Raw genomic sequence first — 20,420 nt, 5'->3', positions numbered from 1 at the left:
TGTAAGGCAGGACTGGGACAAGCCTCGATGTAGTGATTTGGTTGGCCTGAAATACCAACTATTCCTTTCCTCCCACAGATGCTGGAAAACTCCATCTGAGTTTTTCAGCAGACTACTGCAATAAATAATTGTAAATGAGACAATTTTGCATCAGTCTTAAAGATTGCATTGCTGCTGTTGGTTGTGCATGCATTGCTTCTTAGTTCAAGAATATAAATGCAGAAAGCAAATTTGAAGGCAGTATATGTGGAGTCAGAAACAGTTAATGTTTCATCCTTATGACCTTTCATCAGAGAACACCATCAGCAATATAGAGGGTTAAAACACCTTTAGTTTATGAAAGTCTCTAAAAATTGCAGCATTTTAAAAATCTGGCTACATTTTCAATTTCTATGAGATTTTGTTAATATTTAGGGCCGTCCCATAATGGGTGCCACAATGACGCTATCAGTAGTTGGGGCATTCTGGAGCTTGAATTTCAATTCCGTCACTGTCATGTAAGGTGTCTTCTTACTATGTGTGAGTTTTCACCCAGGTATCCAAAGACATACCAGATAGGTTAATTGGTCATTGTAAATTGCCCCGTAATTAGGTTAATCTGGGTCGTGGGGTTGCTGGGGTAGTATGGTTCTAAGGGCCAGAAGGACCTACTCTGTCCTGTATCACTGTAAATAATGTCCTTGATTTGGTACATCTTGATACCCTGACACAGCTGAAAAGTAAAATTGGATAGGTATATGGATAGGAAAGGAATGGAGGGTTATGGGCTGAGTGCGGGCCAGTGGGACTAGGTGAGTGTAAGCGTCGGCACGGACTAGAAGGGCCGAGATGGCCTGTTTCTGTGCTATAATTGTTATATGGTTAAGAATAAAAGGAAAGATTTCACCATTTTTCAGATGCAGTAGCTCAAAGGAACCTCAAGTTTTCAAATGCAAACACTGCAAAGGAGAAAAAACATTACTTGGGGATTCAAGTACACCAGCAAGAAAATACTTTATCAATGACAATTCTCAGAGTAATGAAAGTTAATCACATAGAATCTGATTGTAGTTACAAGAAGGCAGGTAGAGTGACAATTTCTCTTCCCCAAAGGACATTAGTGAACCTTTTAGAGGATTTTCCTCCCTAGTGGCAGGCTGTAAAGTACCCATTTTATTGACTTTCCTTGGAAGTGATAGGTGACATATTATTTGATAGTAAAGTGATATAACAAATTAGACCACACAAAAATAAAGTTTTTAAAAAAGTATTCCCAGACCTAATTTGAAATAAGAGTATAGCTAACGATGTACTTAAATACCCAAAATTGACTGAATCCTTTTAGGAAAATGAATCAATTCCTTCCTTTTATAAAATGTGGCATAATTCTCATAAAATGATCAAATATTAAATATTAAAACTGCAATAGCACAAATGGACATTCAGCTTGAGTCTTTGCAAGTGCCTAAAATACAGCAATTCATCTATTTTATTCTCCAATTCCACCTCTTACCTGCACAATCACTGCAATTAGTCTTTCCCTATGGTCCTGGTAAGGGCCTGTCCAATTGTGTTTTAAAAAGTTGACTGATCCTGAATTCACTACTTCTACAGGCTGTACCCAGTGACTTACTGAAATCAAATGTTGTTTAATGGCAAATTCAGCTGCATCTAAAATCAGTAATTTTCCAGCATCTAACAGTATAACTACAGTAGGGATGAACTTTAGGCTTTGTTTTAATTATATGCAAATGGCTCATTTTTTAATGTAGTAACAACCAATTATTACCAGTGAGGAACTACTGTACATGTTAAAGAATTGAAATAAAAAGTATTGCAAACTGGAAACCTACAACAGGTTCGCCAGGCAGTTCTGAAGAACACATCTGATTGTGTGGTAGGATCAAAGACTAGTGGGTTGCCACTGCAACGTGAGTGATGCTGCACGAATCTGCCACTGACTACCATCAAAACCTGTAATTAAAAGGCTAGTCATCTGGCAGCACCAGATATTAAGCAGATAATTGGTGTTCAGTGCACGTGTATGTACATACTGTACATGAGCGCTCTTTCATGCTGTACATGTTTAGAAGGCAATGGCCATCCAAGATTGAAATAAATCATGGATGGGATATTTCATTCATCAGTATTAAAGACATCATCATCAATTCCATGGGACAGCCCATCAATCAGCAGGCTTCCAGATACAAGGTAAACAACTTTTCAAATTCCACATTGCCTTAGACTTTACCCAAATGATTCTGACTAAGACGCCTAGTTCACTAGTAAGTATTGTAAAGTTTAATGACCTTTTGTTTTACTTGAACTACAAAGAATCGCTAATTTTTGATGAAAGGAATGTCTGAATAAAATCAAATGAAAAATGACCATTTTGAGGAAAAACTAATTGCTGCACAGTCATAAATTAAAAGTATTAACACACTCTTCAAAGCTGCCACCTGACATACTGAATTTTCCCAGCATAGATTTGATCTATTTTTACATTCCTTGTGATTAAATAATCGAAAGTATACAACTAAGCCCAAATCACTGACTTGAGACGAGGGCAACCACAACGGAACAGAAGGTTAATCTCAAATTGTACAGGGTATGCCTATTAACTGACTTCATTTGTGCTAACTGGTATAATTTTATATTTTAATATTCATTATATGACAAAGAGTAAACTTTGCAGATCAAGCTTTTATGTGCCATTATTCAGGATCTCCTCCCCTGCAGTATCCATATAAAGAAAACCACTTTACCAAATTTACTGTAACAATTAAGAGAAGGATGAAAGTTCCGCCTATTCATGAAAACGCCAGTTTCACAAACAAATTTGATCCTGAAAAGGTAATGAATTATACTTTCTTGTGTATTATTTATTCGTAAAGGGACTTTCACAAATCTAACAATATAGTACATAGATGTTAATGCTTGGAATACAATTTGTAATAACTTGACTAGAAATTCAAGGTATTTGGCCAATCATTTTCAATAAATTGATTTGTTTTTTTTAAAGAGTTCACAAGATCATTAGAGACAAGGGGGTGTTCTTAGCCCGTTCCTCACAAACATTAAAAACCTTACATTGCTTCCCTAGACCTCTCCACTTTATACTTACCCCTCATGACATCATTGCTTTCATTCTGTTTCCACAACCAGGTTGAATTTCATTTTTTTCATCCTTTGCAACTACAACCCTTTGGGAAGAACTTTATTAAACACTTTTTTTTAATTTAAGCATACATCAAATGAGTGCTGGGAAACCACTATAATAAAAAGATATTATAACAATCTTTCCCTTCCAGAGTTATTTTGGCTCTTATTTACAAGATTATACATCAGGAATCCTCAAACTTACAGCTTATAAAACATTCCATTATTTTATCCTAATTAAATTTACCACCTTACATTAAATTTAATGCTGTATTGGCTTATATCCAATATAGGCAAATCTTCCCAATATTCAATGGTTTACTCATAATGACCACATTTCACAATTCACATTTAGGTTTTTGGAAGATGTGATTCCTAGATATTATCAATGAAACGCCATTCATTTTGAGTAGCTTGCTTGCACAAAAAAATCATATTATATAGATTAATTCTATTGATTCAGGGCATATTAAAGCAAACTATGAAAATATAATTAAAATAACATTTTAAATATTTTAACTATGGTAAAACCTGTCAGCCAATGTTACTCCACCAAACATTTGTTGTGCCCTTGGCTTCTGACGGTACTGACTGAGAATTAGTTCTATAAACTGTTTTACAATCCTCCACATGGAGTAGTATCACCACCTGTTACTCAAAATAGTTGCTATTTCTTGGTTTTTCTGGGCATGCAAGTCTCCGAAAAGATAATTTATATTAAACATGCTTATTCTGAGTTTTTTCCTTACATGCAAAGTTAATTCAGATTGCACTCATGATAGCTCTAGTCCCACTAATTATACTGTCTCTGTATTTGTAATATGGAATTGTAAAAATGGTTTATTTTGTATTTTAAGTGCTCGAAACAGTATTCCTGAAAATTTATCAAAAAATATTGCATAGAATAACAACTTGAAGTTTCACAAGTACTATAATCAAGTTTAAAAACGAAAGATTTATTTGAGTCAAAGTAAATCAGTAACAACTGTGACCCGTCTTGGAGGCTATGACAAGTACCAAGTGCATTGATGAGTTCTCTGTTTTTCGAAGGCTTGTTTTTTTTTAGGTTGCTGAGCAGTATAACCCAATGACAGAGGTAAATGTATGGTGAAGTCAGGCTTACAGACATAAGTTTTGAGCATAAAAAAGACGATCACTGTAGGACTACTGGTAAAGTCATGAAAAGCTGTGCGCAGTTTTATTTTCTTTGTTTTCTATCTTTACATTCCAAAAAGTCGCAGTCCCTGGCCTATAACCATTATGAAAGTTTTCTCACAAATTCATTGTACATCTCATTTTTTTTAAACATATAGGATTAATAGTTTAGGCATGTACTGTAGGTGGCATGATTTCATCAAAAAAGGCTAATTTTTACTTAGGAAATCAAAAAACAATAAATAAAAAGGTGCTAACTTTAGCATTTAGACTTCAAATCTTAGGTATAATATACTGTATATACTGCACACAATGTGATACCAAATCCTCAAGCTCTCCTGATGATAACTCTCCACAGACTATTTTAAAACATATAAATGCAAAACTTTTAGAGAGAGTGAGAGAGGGAGGGAGAGGGAGAGAATGAGAGAGTGTGTGGTGTGTGTGTGTGTGTGTATGTATGTATGTATGTATGTATGTGCATGTATGTATGTGTGTCCATGTATCTATGAGAGCACAAAAGAGTAAGGAAGAGAGGGAGAAAGTTTGAGAGGAGATCTAGGAAAAGAAAATAAAAGATTTTTAAAAACCCTACCAAAATAGATTCAAGGTCTTTTTCCCAAAAAAGTGATTAAACATAAAAATGTCTGTAATTAGACAAAGCAACTAGATCAGCAATATTTAAAAAATTAAAATCATTACAACAAAACAGTCCAACAAAATGAATTATTTTGCATTTTTCTCACCTAGGGCACACTAAGAAGACCCAAATATATTAATGTCACTACACACTGGCAAGTGGGCCATGTCATTTTCTGTTGTGTCTGGAATTTGGAGGGGAAGAAATACAGCATTCAAAAGCTGAAATGTTACCAGATGATTCAACAGTCACCGTGGTAATGGTAGACTCAGAACATTAACAAAGGATGGCATTGCGGAGCTCAGATTACAAGCACCATGATAGACAGCTGAGTAATGAGGTGTTCAATTATGCATTATTCAAGAGCTACAACACGTTTGAAAAACAAGCTCTTTGTTGTGATTGCTAGTCATTTCTAGACAGGTAACCTTTAAACATATTTTAGGAAAGCTTTGGGATATTCTTTTTCTGAAATGACAAGGCTACTAAAACTCATGCACTCCGCAAAAAACCTCATGCAGTAGTTAAGGTAAACCATCCAAGCAGTTTTATTCATTAATATTCATAAATACACACAGCAGCTTCATTAGAGATTTTTCAATTTGTTTTCCTCTTCGGTTGAATGTGGAGTATTAGGAGAGCCTTTTGCATGTCAAGGTACAGGAAGCAGAGATTGCCTCTGGCACTGCTACCTACATTTACCTGCTAGAAGTAAAAATTAGTAAGTGGAATCAATTCTTATTTTTTTTCTTCCTTGAATGTACACAATGTAACAAGAGTGACAGACCTGAAATTACAATCACCAAACAAACCCAAAGATAGCTGTTGTCCACTTTCATTGGCAGTTACAGCACAGAGGACATTGTCTGCAAAGTGGGACATCATCAAAGAGGATGTGGCGGAGGCTCATTTCCTTTATTATTCTCTTTTAAATTTAGGTTTTCTAAAGCAACATCTAAAGGCATAATATCTACACAGCCAATAGCACCAAAATCTGTGAATTCCCCTCGTTCATCCTCATCTGAGGATGAACTTTCTTCTTGCATCAGGGTGGAGAGGAGAAGCTCCTGCACAAACAGGCTGTGGTCTGCACGCTCACTTTCCAGTGACTGACGTTCTCCTTCAGACATTTTCGGTTCATTCAACCTGTGGATAGCACACAAAGTAAATTTTATCCAGAGTCAAAACTCCAATGTTAATCTCAACCTGATACAAGTTACGTGCTTAAATCCTGAATTTGCACAAGTTCTAACTGCTTTAAAAAATAAAATAACTTTTTATTTCAATTTAATGCTCTAACTCAAAGAGACTGAATGCTTCTCCCAAAATAATCATTGTTAAAAGACGATGCCCTGCATTTCTTGTGAAATAATTTTCAGAACTAATGCAACTGAGAAAATAAATCACATCACAACAAATACAGGTTGAATACCCCTTTATCCAAAATTCCAAAACTTCTGAAATTCTTGAGTGCTGATGTCACAAATGGAAAAGTCCACAAAGTGCTAGGAAGAATCCTAGGCAACCTGCATGTCTCTGCACACCAGAGACAGTTCTGAGAAGTGATCTCACACATGTAATGAACAGAAGTTAATGAAAAATAGAAAAACACCGCATAAAGCATGAAGATCTCGTTCATGAAATGAATGAGTCGATTCGTCAGCATCGAAGTAATTATATGCCACTTAACAATGTGCTGATTATGAAATAAGCAAAGACCAATCACAACAAACTAAAAACTGAAGGTAATTGTGAATATTCAGCAGTCTGGATGCAGAATTTTTCTAAGTATCCGCTGATCATGAAACAGAGAAATTCATTGATGAGCTTGCCAAAATCATTGCTGATGAAAATCTAACAGCAGAACAAGTCTACAATGTTGATTGTTTTTACACCTTATATAAAACCTAAGCAAATACAAATAGAGGGTACTGTAACCATTTGATCAAAACAAGGTGGAGACAAAGCCTGCTGCTGTTTGTTCGTTTTCAACAGCTGATTCAGCTTTTCTCCTGATGCTGCTGTGGTGCTTATTTTTATTGTTTTTACTTAATTTTTACTGTTAAGTACATATGCGTAATGAACAAGTGTAAGGCAAAGACTGCTTACCAATAGCACATAAATTCAGAGTCAGAAATGATGGTGATCTCAAGCTATCTCATATAATTCCACAATCCAAAAAGAATCCAAAATACTTCCAGCCCCAAGTATTTTGGATAAGAAGTACTCAAACTGTATCATGCTTTCATATATCTTTTTATTAGACCTTGTCTCAATTCAAAGGCTTGGATACAACAGACATGTAAAGCATGGTTCCAAGCAAGGGCGAGTCTAGAACCAGAGGGGACAGCCCCAGAATAAAAGGACATCCTTTTAGAATAGAGAATATGAATTTCTAAAGACAGAGGGTGAATTTGTGGAACTTGTTGTCACCGATTTAGAATAGAGAATATGAATTTCTAAAGACAGAGGGTGAATTTGTGGAACTTGTCACCGATTTAGAATAGAGAATATGAATTTCTAAAGACAGAGGGTGAATTTGTGAAACTTGTTGAAGGCTAAATCATTGGGTATTAAAGTGACACACTGAAAGATTATTGATTAGTAATGGCATCAAGGGTTATAGAGAGGGCAGAAAAATGGGGTTGAAATGTAAAACTAATCAGCCATGGTCAAATGGCAGAGCAGACTCTTTGGGCTAAATGGTCTAATTCTGTTCCTGTATCTACTGGCTTAATTCAAGCACTAATGGCTCAAACCAACATAACCACAATATTATGTAAAGATCACATGGCCAATTTACGTGTCATTTCAAATCAAAATAAACTTCAATACCCCAAAATATAACACATTCTTCCATTGTCAGTGTTAGATCAATAGTCTCCATGAAATCACAAGATTTTTAATTTAAAAAAAGGTGTTTTAGAGACTGACCACATCTGGGGGGAAAAAAATCAATCCTAAATAATTCTTAATTCACTTTCAAACCAGGTTGCACAACTATTTTGCAACCTTCCACATCAGATCAATATATTCATCTGGATTGAATTTCTTCACAATTTTCTTTATTCCAAACGCCTCAGCTTCTAAACATTTATATGAAAATCCCTCATCCTTTGGATCATTCCAGTAAATCTTTTCTGCACTCACTCTCAGAGCTTCACATCTTTCCTAGCATGCAGTAACCAAAGCTTGATGCAATATTCCAGTTGAAGCCTAACCAATACAAGTTCAACAGAACTTGATTTTATGATTTCCAGGTACTATTTCTCTCTCTCTATTCTCCTTTTGTCTACCATCGTCCATTATGAAAAACAACCATTCTCAGCCCTCTGCATTTAGGTCAATTTCCTATTCAGACTGCCACTGTCACTTCCATAAGCCTCAACTTTGAAAAGACTGAAATTCATAGTCAAATCTACTGTATTCTTTCTGTTGCAATCCATTTTTGAGTTCTTCCTCTAGAAATCAAGAATTTAATTTCCTTAAATTTATTTTGAACTTGTACCATTATTTTTATCACTACAACCCAACATCTGCTCTTCCTAATGAGAAACCACATGTTAATTGACATAATTTCCTAATTACAAGAAACTTGATGACTCTAAAAAGCTTTAGTAAAATATTTTTTAAAAACTAGCTGCTGCTCAGCAGAACAAGGAATGCTGGCATTGCCAGTGATGCAATGTCAGTTGCACTTGACATCTTAGGATGCATCAAATTATTTTGATTAATGCATCAAAACAATATTCACTAAAAAAAATCCCAAAGACAACCAGAACTCTTCTACAGAAGGACTTCCATGGGATTATAACATGGACCCACAGTGTATTCAAAAGTGCAGCACACGCCAATTAATATATTTCAAAATTCAAGAATGCAGTTCCTTTGAGTATTAAAGAAAAGAGGAACTGGGAGAAATTTGAATGCAACAGTCCATTCCAATAGTAACATGGGAAAAGTCATCATGGCACAGTGAGGACTATAGTATTTTGAGGCAATTAGTTACTATACTCAACAATTTGTGCTAGTTGTTCAAGAGAGCATCACTGGCAATGCCAGAATTCCTTGTTCCGCTGAGCAACAGCTAGTCAAGTAGGTCACAACAGGTAGATTTCCACCCCAGAAGGACATAGTCCTATACTAACCATTATTCATCTTTACTATGTATTTCAGATTTTATTATTGAAACCAACCACCTACAGTAGCAGGATTGGAACTCTAATCCTTAATAAATAGACTACATTTCAGCTGCTTCTTCATTATCTTGGCTAATACCAGGTTCCAAGGTTGAGTGAGTTCCAAGCCGAGGAATGGTAGTGGGGACAAGCTCCCACTACCTAAAAGTGCTCCTCACGGCATGTGCCTCAAATAGCCTCTGACAACAAAGTCCAACTCCTGGCCTTCTCATGTGGCTTAGCCTCTAAACCCAGCAGAACTGCTTCTACTAACAGGAGAAGGGGCGAAGGCGGGTCCTGGCACCTTAAAACCAGTGCTTCGGGTAGATGGAGCTCATCAGCCTGGGAAGGCTGTCCATCTAAGAGAAGGAAAACTCTAATTTCAAACCTCCGCTGCCTTGTGGCCATACCCACTCATGGGCAAGGCTTCAGGAGTAAACCCTGAGGGCAAATCCGGAGCTGGAGTCCCTAAAGCAGTCCAACGTTGTCTTCAACCTCGCCCTGGCAACTCCTGAGATGTCAATGGTGCCAAGCTGTATCGGCCCTTGTCCTTCCATTGGACAACATTGGTGTTGTGGAGGGGGAGACTTGCTGCTTGGGCAACTGCTGGTCTTCCATACAAACTTGCCCAGGTCTGCGCCCTGGAGTGGACACTCCAACGTTGCCTCACTGCAACAGCACAACACGGAAAGCAGCAGTCTACCTGAATGCACTCGGGACTTTCCAGGCACAGATCCATGGTCTCGTGAGACTAACGGATGAAATCCAATCCACCAGGAATTACAGATTTCCAATATATATAATTTTGCCATTATAGCTTGTTTTATGGAACAATAGGATTAGAGACTCTAAACAATAGCAGAGAAGAAATTACAGGATCACTTACTCCAGAAAACAACCAAATTTCAGAGGACAGCAAAAGTACAGGGAAGAGGGAGAGTGAACAAACAGAAAAAAACATGCCTATTAGTTCCATCCAATAGTGAAAATTGCTTGCACCTGTGAGGATAAACATGATGGTTGCAGGGAGGACACCACAATGCTAGCCAATGTACTATGGAACAGTAATGAAGGAGCCACAGTAAGAAAGGCCAAGCAAGCCCTTGGGTTCAAAGATGACTTGCTTCAACACCAATTCCAAAGAAATGGAAGAAGGCTGTGAATTCTAATATGAATGGTTTTTTGCACACAAGCTACCACATGGTCTTTTGCAGAACAAGGTCTTAATTGGTTCAAATGGCAAACAGATGCAACTGGAGACCACAATCTGCTCAAGAAACTTAGCATACATTCATTCGAACTCTATGTAGATGCGTGCACACAAAGATTTTCCTTGAAACTCTCCCTCACACGATCTCCATTCTGAACTCTTCCCTCCTTCAGCGCCCCTAACTGCTTCCCACAGTCACCCCCTTCTCCTTCACTCAACTCATTCTCTTTTAGTGAACCTCCCAATTTCCTCACTACCCTACTTGCCTCACATGCCCAAAAGAATCTACTTCCAGCCCCTCACTCTCTTGGAACACAGCCAACCAAAACACCAATGCTATGTGTTCTCTTCAGAGCCAGCCCTGAATAGCAATAGGCCCATCCATCTGCTAGTCCCAGCAGCCATACAGAAAAGCTTGAAAGAACCTTCAGACATTGCCCCCTTTACAGCTTCTGTCATATTGCTATCCTCTGGTACCTGCAGATGGGTTGGTGAATCTCAGTGCACAAGTGGCCACTAGATGATCTTCATCTAGTCAGAGCAGGAACTCAGCACTCAGCTGCCATCATAACTCAGTCTATATTTTGACTCTTAAACCCAGGGGGTGGGGTTGGGTTCCAAGCAACACCAATAGGAGGCAAAACTTCGAGTATATCTAACATCACATCAATTTGAGGGAATCCTGTCAGCTATGCTCCCTCTAAGCTGTGCTCGTGTGCACGCGCACACACGTTTTTCAACCAGCGCACAAAGAAAATTAATGTGCGCACAAGGTTAGTTACCCAAAATAATGTAGTAATTAACAATTATACTTATTGAAAATAATCTTAAATGTCTAAAATATCATGATTTTCTAGCTGAAAATATTGTAATAGTTTAATTATTTCAAACTTTGCTCAAATGGTGGTATTTGTACTTCAAAATGAACAGTTTTGTGACCTTGCACAGTTGATGAACATTGGGGGAATCTTTCTTGCATCTAGTGCGGACTGTGAGCCTAATGAATCAACTCAAAAGCAAGCTGAGAAACCGTTCAGGTGAATGTCATTTGGATATGTTAATGAGAATCAAAAGCTATCAATTGGATGGAAGTTCTATTAGTCTAGATAGAGTTTACAAAGAATGGGTAAATGCCAAAGACAGGAGAGAGAAAAAATAACTGAGTGACTTAAATATGTATGTTATTTTGTTGTTATCCTGTGCCATTTTATGTCAAGTATTTTGTAAACCTACATAATCTGTGCCATGTGTGCATTCAGTGCGCACATACTTCTGTCACAGGAAAAAAAATTGCACAACATAAGATCTTTGCGCACACTGACTAAAAATCATTAGAGGGAACATTGCCTGTTAGTTACAACTAAAAGTAGAGAAAGCATTTGAGATAACAGAGAATCTTAAGTCCTTGTATTGAGAGAATGCAGAAGCCCAAATGAAGTGTCTGAAAGAGAACACTACCTTCTACATGAACCCCATTTTTACTGCTCTTTCATCGAGCACCTCTAGCCCCAAATGTAGCAAAATCTGCTGGACCCACAATGGATTAATCAGATGCTTCAGAACCTACATATACTGTAGAAGGTCATCCTAATTCCTAAGGAGGAGGGAAAGACCAGGACATAAAAAAGTAATACTACACCTGAGCACTTTACCTGGAAGGATGTGAAAAAGGTAAACAATACTAAGTGAAAGACTTTAAATTTGAGACACAAGGAGGAGTAGAATTTGTTGAAAATACAATCCAAAGAGAAAATAAATCGAACTAAAGGTCAGACCAAGGCAAGGAACAAGTCTAATACAGCTTTTTAATGGGCAAGATTGACATTTAACTTGGGGAGAAGGTTAAAGAATGGCATCCAGGGAGCCCTTTGTCAGCTCTGTGCATTGTGATATAAAGAGCATTGAAATGGAAAAGCACAGATAAGCTTAACTGTTTATGAGAGGAAAACATCATCAATTTGAATTTCATACACACAAAAGACCTGGATTATTGTTATACCTTCTGATGTTGCAATAAAGTGATGAGAATGGTTATTTGCAATGAAAAGCAGATCACCAAACCCAGTTCAGGTTCACCCTCCTATAGCTTACATTTTAATACAGTGTTTTATCAGTAGATAAATTGTAAATTTAAGGAATAAAAAGTAAACACTATGCATATCAGTCAAACTATTGCTGGAAATCAATATCGGTGCTTCCATCTGCAGCTTCATGGAGGAAGATAATTTTGATATTGCAGCACATTATGTAAATAAGAATACAAATGTTTTCAAGGTTCATTTTGTTTCACAAGGCAAAACTGTTTTGTCAGATCCCTTTGGACCAATTATTCTTACCTTGTGAGCAAGAACTGGGAATTTTGGGAGGCTTGGTGACTGTTTTCTGTGGTGGTTGTGTTGTTGGTCACTGTAGACTGTGTGACTGTGGTGCTGAGACTGCCTGTGTTGGTGCGTCTTGTCGCATTACGTGCAGATTCCAGCTGTTGCCGTGCTGCCTGTGCTTGCTGCCTCTCCAACTGCAGCTGCATTTGCAGCTGTTGTAACTGAGAAGCAGAAGGACCAGAGGAATTGAGTTGTCCTCCAGCAGAACGTCTCACACCTGATAACTGCGATAACAGTTCTGCAACAAATAGAAACAATTTAAGAGCAGGCTGTTATCTTGACAAAGATAATCGGGAAATACTGGAACATGTCTATCAGTACCTGTAGAGAAAGAAGATAGTGATTCAGGTGGTCATAGACAAATTGATGTCCACTCCCTCCTCCTATAGCGAAGAACACAAAATGCTTGTGCAGATGTTTCAACATGCAGTGCCTAATAGACACTAGCCAAAACATGGTGTTGACAGAGTGAAATCTTAATCCAGTAAATAAAGTGAGTGGTCTCTGCTGCATCTAAACACACAATGCCCTTGCACACACATAAACAAAGCTGCAAGCTTTTAAAATAATAATGCTTCCACCCACCACCTCCAACCATCCGCCTCTCCCATGAACATGAACCTCCATTTCGCCTCACTTGTTGCAACCTCCACCCTTAAATTGCTCTCTTTTGCTTAGGTCAACTGTTCTCCTTCCCTAGAGACTGATTGACTGTATTTAAATCAACTGTTTCACAGTTGAGGAAACAGATTTACAAATTGGAAAAGGTTATGTTGAATTATTAATTTAGAAGATTTAAACTTGGATCAGATTAGAAACCAGACATGCCAAATGAGAATAGTATTTGAGAGGCTGGATAACAATTTGGAGGTACAAGTTCAGATTTCATCATGGTAACTAGGGAATGTTAAAATCATTCGAATAAATAACATTGATAATGGTAGAACTACCATATTGTTGTAAAAAACTTCTCAGGTTCACTTTGAAATCATCAGCTGCATTATTGGAAAATACAAAACATTTTAATTAATTTCCTCTCCATTCTCTTTACAAGTCTAACTGGTTAGGCTATACACAGCTATGAGGGCAATAATTGTGAAGTCCATTGTCACTTATGTGATCCTTTACCTTTCTGTGTCCTTTGCCCCACTACCTAATACGTTGGCTTCCCTGTCAGGACCTGACTGCCAATTTAGTAACATTTATGAAGTTTGGTATTTTTATTTTAAAATGTCAAGCACTTAGATAAATCTCTGCTGTTCTTCAGCATATGGTTCATCAAGAAATATTCAAAATAGCAATGATATTTTGTTGTTGCTATAAACCATTTAACTTCTGTTCCATTGTCATATGTCTAAGTCATGAATTCCTTATTCAGTAAACCATGTGGAAATAATTGTTGCACTCCTTTAATAATTGCTGCTCCCCTGAATAATAAGATGGTCATTTGGCCTCATAATCTTTATGATCTTGTACTTTTATCGTTTACCTGCACTGCTTTTTTTTTAGTAGCCTTTACACCTTATTCTGCAATTTTGTTTTACCTTATTCTAGCTCAATGCACCGCATAATGATTTGATCTGTACAAAACAGTATACAAGACGAGTATTTCACTGTACCTTGAAATATATCACAATAATATTACCAAAACCAAGACGTAGAAGGGCATGGTTTATTGCAGGGGTTCCTAAACTGGGGTCTGCAGGCCTCTTACTTAATGGTATAGTTCCATGGCATAAAAAAGGTTGGGAATCACTGGTTTATTGGGTCTTTAGAAACTCCATTCAGAATAGACTTAGATTTCTATTGTGTCCTTCATGAAATTGGCTATATAGTCTCTCCACCCCAACCCCAGTAGTATCTAAAGCAACATACTTGTAACTGAGGAGAAATACCACAAGGGTACCCGTACTGGCTGCCTATCAACTTTCAACATCATGACGGGCACCAGTTACCTGTGCCCTGCACTTATAGTGCAACTTCTTCCTGTATCTCCTGTCAATCAAATCCTATGTCTCCCAAATGATCTGAAGGTCATCGAGCTCCAGTTTACTAACGCACTAAGAACTTGCAACTGGATACAGTTTTCACAGGTGTGGTTGTCAGGGATACTCAAGCCTCCATGTTTTTATCACATCCCACAAGAGCACTCCACTGCACTCAATGCTTTAACTGCAAAGGACACCCACAAAAGAAATTTACCAGAGATCTACCTTAGCCTCTGCCTCTCTTCACCAAAGCATCGAGCCAAAGCACAACAGCTATTCCACTTAAACCTAACTTCTTTTCATTGGCCCTTGCCAAGTGCATAGTAACCCAAATAATGTCAAGCTCTGCAGAATTTCCTGATGTCCCACTCACTTTTTGAACATGGCATGTTTACTATTTTCCAAATAACTATCTCGCGATCTCAAGCTTGAGAGTTTTCTCTTCATTTTTCATACCAGCCTCAGACTACACATCCATAATCATTATGCCAGCTCCAATACGATGCTACCACCAGTCACATCCTTCTTGCTTCTAACCTCCCCCCAACCTTCCCAATTCACTGATCCAGTGATTACTCCTCATCCCCTAGTACTTTTCCTTGCAAATGTAGATTTAATATTTGTACTTTCACCTCTTCCTTCCCTAGCATCCAAGGAATTAAATTGGTCCTTCCAGGTAAGGCAGGGGTTCACCTGTACTTCTTCGAATTTGGTCTATTGCATTTGATGTTTACAATATGGCATCCTTTACATCAGTGAAGCCAAGTACAGATTAGGGAATTGTTAAGGAGCACCTGTACTCCATCTACAATAATCACCCTACGTTTTTGGTTATGTGTCATTTTAATTATCTTTCCCACTTTCACAATGACATGTCCCCAACCTTCTCCATTGTTACAGAGAAGCTTAACACAAACAAAGTTCAAAGTTATTACCAACCTATGTATATCATTATACAACCTTGAGATTCATCTTTCTGCCCTCACAAGACACAACAGAATTCACACACAAGACAACCTCATATCTAACTTTCAAGAGGTCAAATCATGTAAACAGTTAAAAAAAAAACAGCACTTAGTTAAGTAAGCACAACCAGGAGCCTGATGGCTGCAGAGCAACAACTGCTCCCGAACCTGGCAGTGTGGGACCCAAGACTTCTGCACCTCCTGCACAATGGCAGTAGCAAGAAGAGAGCGAGATCAGTCAAATGCAGGTAGATGGCGATGAAAACCTTTTGTTTTCCGCTCTCATCCACAACAATTTGAACACCTTGTACTCCACTTGGGTAGATTGTAACTAATGGAATGAACACTACACTTATCAACTTCACCTAACTCACACAACCAGTGTTCTCTCCCACACACACTCAGCCTAGTTTTCTTTTCCCAGTATTCACCCTCTCATCCTCAATGTCAATGTTTCTACTTTGTTCTCAGTTCTGATGCAAAACAAACTTACAACTTCTGACTCCACAGATACTGCTTGACCTACTCAATCTTCCAACATTAATTTTTCTGTCACAGATTCCAGCATCTACATTATCATTAGAAATATAAACTCACCAGCTATTGGATCCATAGCTTCCCTATTGCTTGGAGAATATGAACTTTGTGAGGATGAAAGTCCGCCAGTGGAATTGCTAGTAAAGTGCATGTTTGACCTACGAGCACGTGGTCCTCCAAGGCCTCGGCCAGGATGAAACATCCTACGTACATGTCGAACACCACTGGATTCATCATAAATAGTCATTAAGGAAATGTAACAGGTGGTAAGAAAATTACCAACGAATTAAAATTCTTGAATACTTGCTTATTATACCTTTTTGGTAATAAAAATTTAACTTAGTGGAATTCATAAATATTACCAAACAATCTATGATACAGAAAAATTTGCTCTCACAGAATTAGTGAAAAAAAAATGCACAGAAAACTGAACTAGTTTACCATGGACAATAATCACAGGCTGAGGATTCACAAACAAGTGGCTACTTAAGGGATTAGCTTTGGAAAATGACAAGACAATCTCTTCCATTGATATTTGTACAATACTTTATTAAACAATGCAACGTCCATTACTAGTTCAGAAAAAAAAACACAAGCCTTTCTCTTTGGATTACAATGCAATCAAGAGTCTCCTGCCAATGGAGCATACACCTGAGGGTGGATTACTGTTTAAACAATAACTTCTCACAGGATACATCTTAATTCATAACGAGGGATTCAGTGAAGTGAAAAAAAGGTTCTGCAAACAATATCAATATAGGCCTTTTTCTAACCCTTCCATAATGCAGGGGTACTCTGTATTTTCTATCATGAGCACCTGCCACTTATTCAAGTGATAGACGATGCAGAGAAAGCACTTGTGCTGGTAGACATTTTAGTATGCTCAGCTACTCTGCAATAGAAAGAAGGGGGAGAGGAGAACAGTGGTGAAGGGGCTGTGGATGGGATGCCAACCAAGCCAATTTTCTCCTGGGAACTGAGCTTTTCCAGCACTCCAAGAGCCACAACCACACTGGCAAAGATATGTTATCACATTCCTGGTTTGTGTCATGCAGGTAAGGAAAGAAACAGCAAAGGAAGAAGTTGGTCATCAAGATGCTCTTTTAACAACGAACAAACAGAAAATACAATGCATCTTATAAATAATTAAGGTTAAGACTAAAAATTGGTTCATACTTAATAAAAATATACAAATGTGAATTCTGGCAAGATTATTTCTAATCATAGTGCACTGTCTTGGTGGCTTATTGTAGCACCCCCACTTTAAATATACCCAATGATTTGGCCTCCTCAGCTGCCTGTGGCAATAATTTTAATAGATTCACCACCCTCTGGCTAAAGCAATTCCTCCTCATTTCTGTTCTAAATGAACTTCACTATTCTGAGATTGTGCCATCTGGTCCTAGACTTTCCCACTATAGGCAACATCCTCTCTACATCCACTCTTTCCAGGCCTTTCAATATTCATTGGGTTTCCATGAGATCCCTATTCATTCTTCTGAACTCCAGCAAGTACCAGCCCAGAGATGTCAAACATTTCTCATAATTTCACCCTTTCATTCCTGGAATAATTCTCTTTAACGTCCTCCAGATCCTCTCAAATGCCAGCACATCTTTTCTTAGATAAGGAGCCCAAAACTGCTCACAATACTCTACATTGGTCTGATCAATGCCTTATAAAGCCTCAGCATTACATCCTTGCTTTTATATTCCAGCCCTCTCAAAATAAATGCTATCATCATATTTGTCTTCTTTACTAGCAAATCAACCTGCAAGTTAATCTTTAGGGAATCCGGCACAAGGACCCCCAAGTCCCTTTGCAATTCTGAATTTTCTCCCCCTTTAGAAAGCAGTCTGCATCTTTATTCCTTCTAGCAATGTTTCATATGCCACATCTTAGCCCAATCTCTGTCAGCAGGCTCCCTGCTTCTCAACACAAGCCCCTTCACCAGTCTTCGTATCGTTCGCAAACCTGGCCACAACATCTTTGACATGTAATGTGAAAAGAAGCAGTCCCAACACTGACCCTTGCAAAACACTGCTAGTCATTGGCACCCAACCACAAAAAGCCCCCTTTATTCTCACACTTACATCTGCTTTCTGCCCGTCATCCAATCTTCTATCCATGCTAGTATCTTCCTTGTAATACCATGGGCTCTTACCCTGTTTAGCAGCCTTACATGGGGCATCTTGTCAAAGGCCTTCTGAAAATCCAAGTGAACAACATCCACTGACTCCTTTTTCTATCCTGCCTGTTATTATGTGAAAGAGTTCCAAAAGATTTGTCAGGCAAGATTTCCCCTGAAGCCATGCTGACTTTGGCCTATTTAACATGTGCCTCCAAGTACCCCAAAACCTCATCCTCAATAATGGACTCCAACATCTTCCCAACCACTGAAGTCAGGCTAACTGGTCTAAACCTTCCTTTCTTTGCCTCCCTCACTTCTTAAAGGGTGAAGTAACATTTGCAATTTTCCAGTCTTCCAGAATCAAGTGATTATTGAAAGAATGCTACTACAGTCGGCCCTCCTTATCCGCGGGTTCCGCATGCATGGATTCAACCAACCACAGATGGGGAAAACCCGGAAGTTCTCTCTCCAGCACTTGCTGTTTGAGCATGCAGAGACCTTTTTCTGCTTGTCATTATTCCCTAAACAATACAGTATAACAACTATTTACATAGCATTTACATTGTATTAGGCATTATAAGTAATCTAGAGATGATTTAAAGTATACAGGAGGATGTGCAATCGGGATCGGGAAAAAAAACGGAAGTTCTCTCTCTAGCACTTGTTGTTTGAGCATGTACAGACTTCCTTTCTTGTCATTATTCCCTAAACAATACAGTATAACAACTACTTACATAGCATTTACATTGTATATCGGTGCTATAAGTAATCTAGATGGTGGCACAATGGCATCAGCACCGGACTCCGGAGTGAAGACTCCCAAGTTCAAATCCAAGTCGGGCCACCCCCAAGCATGCTTTCCATCCATGCCGGGTTGAGCGTCAAACTAGCCACTCAGCCTCATAAAAAATACTAGGGTCAAGTCAGGAATGTTCATATCGTGACCTGGTTAATCCGAAAAGGAGACCAGTCCTGACACCACGTGCCAGACAAGAATGGCTGACTGTCTAGTGTGACACATTAAAATAAAGTAATCTAGAGATAAATTAAAGTACAGGTACAGGCAGTCTTTAAGTCGGATTTGTACTTAAGTCGGAACAGGTACATCCGGTATTATTTAGCATCAGTTAGTCAAATGTTTTTCTTAGTACAGATATATAGTATATATTTTACCTTTCTATGCATATAAAACACTTAAGAAACGTATGTATTTCAATAATTAAACCACTGCATTGCTTTGTAATAATTGTAGTTTTCATCGGGGCAGGGCCTTTCACATGCTCCATTATTCTCACTTCATCCTTAAAAATATTGTTCTGATTGTTGACTGACTGTAGCCTAATGCTTTTCCAATGACCAATGGCATTTCGCCTCTTTCCGATCACTTTATTATTTCCACTTTATTTTCAATCGTGATCGTTTTCTGTCAACTGAACAGAAACACTGGATTCAGCAGCAGCCATGTGCGGCGAGTCTGAGCTCCTCTGGGTCCTAAAGTCCACCCGCACTGTGACAGGTTAAATAAGGTTCAGAGCTCCCCAGGTCCTAAAGTCGACCCGCACTGAGACATGTTAAATAAGGGACTTGAGCATCCGCGTTTTTTGGTATCCGCGGGGGTCCTGGAACCAATCCCCCGCGGATAAGGAGGGCCGACTATAGATAGATAGATAGATACTTTATTCATCCCCATGGGGAAATTCAACATTTTTTCCAATGTCCCATACACTTAATGTAGCAAAACTAATTACATACAATACTTAACTCAGTATAAATATGATATGCATCTAAAATCACCCTCTCAAAAAGCATTAATAAATAGCTTTTAAAAAGTTCTTAAATAGTTTACTAAAATACATTGAATGGTAACTTAAGCACAGTCCTAACCCCGGCACTTTAACATATCTTACCCCTGGCGGTTGAATTGTAAAGCCGAATGGCATTGGGGAGTAATGATCTCTTCATCCTGTCTGAGGATCATTGCATCGATAGCAACCTGCCGCTGAAGCTGCTTCTCTGTGTCTGGATGGTGCTATGTAGAGGACGTTCAGGGTTTTCCATGATTGACCGTGACCTACTCAGCGCCCTTCGCTCTGCTACCG

The 20,420-nt window shown here is 38.3% G+C and overlaps 1 protein-coding gene and 1 long non-coding RNA gene across 2 annotated transcripts in view; one reads left to right on the top strand and one right to left on the bottom strand.

Moving 5' to 3' along the window:
• The first annotated feature begins 299 nt into the window (after positions 1–299).
• LOC140713739 (uncharacterized) lies at positions 300–12,490 on the top strand. The gene is made up of 2 exons (XR_012095722.1): positions 300–2,832; positions 9,110–12,490. It is a non-coding gene; the product is annotated as an uncharacterized lncRNA (long non-coding RNA).
• Positions 5,458–20,420, bottom strand: part of kcmf1 (potassium channel modulatory factor 1) — a 150,943-nt gene continuing 135,980 nt past the window's right edge. The window contains exons 5-7 of the mRNA XM_073024189.1: positions 16,253–16,427; positions 12,658–12,940; positions 5,458–6,079 (exon numbers count right to left, since the gene is read on the bottom strand). Coding sequence (XP_072880290.1) covers positions 5,818–6,079; positions 12,658–12,940; positions 16,253–16,427 — 720 coding nt within the window. The 3' untranslated portion in view covers positions 5,458–5,817. The remainder of the gene's footprint in view (positions 6,080–12,657; positions 12,941–16,252; positions 16,428–20,420) is intronic.

Source organism: Hemitrygon akajei, chromosome 2 (genome assembly GCF_048418815.1).
Source record: "Hemitrygon akajei chromosome 2, sHemAka1.3, whole genome shotgun sequence".
NCBI lineage: Eukaryota > Metazoa > Chordata > Chondrichthyes > Myliobatiformes > Dasyatidae > Hemitrygon > Hemitrygon akajei.
Note: the sequence above shows the minus strand (reverse complement) of the source record. Positions and strands in the feature narration are given on the sequence as shown.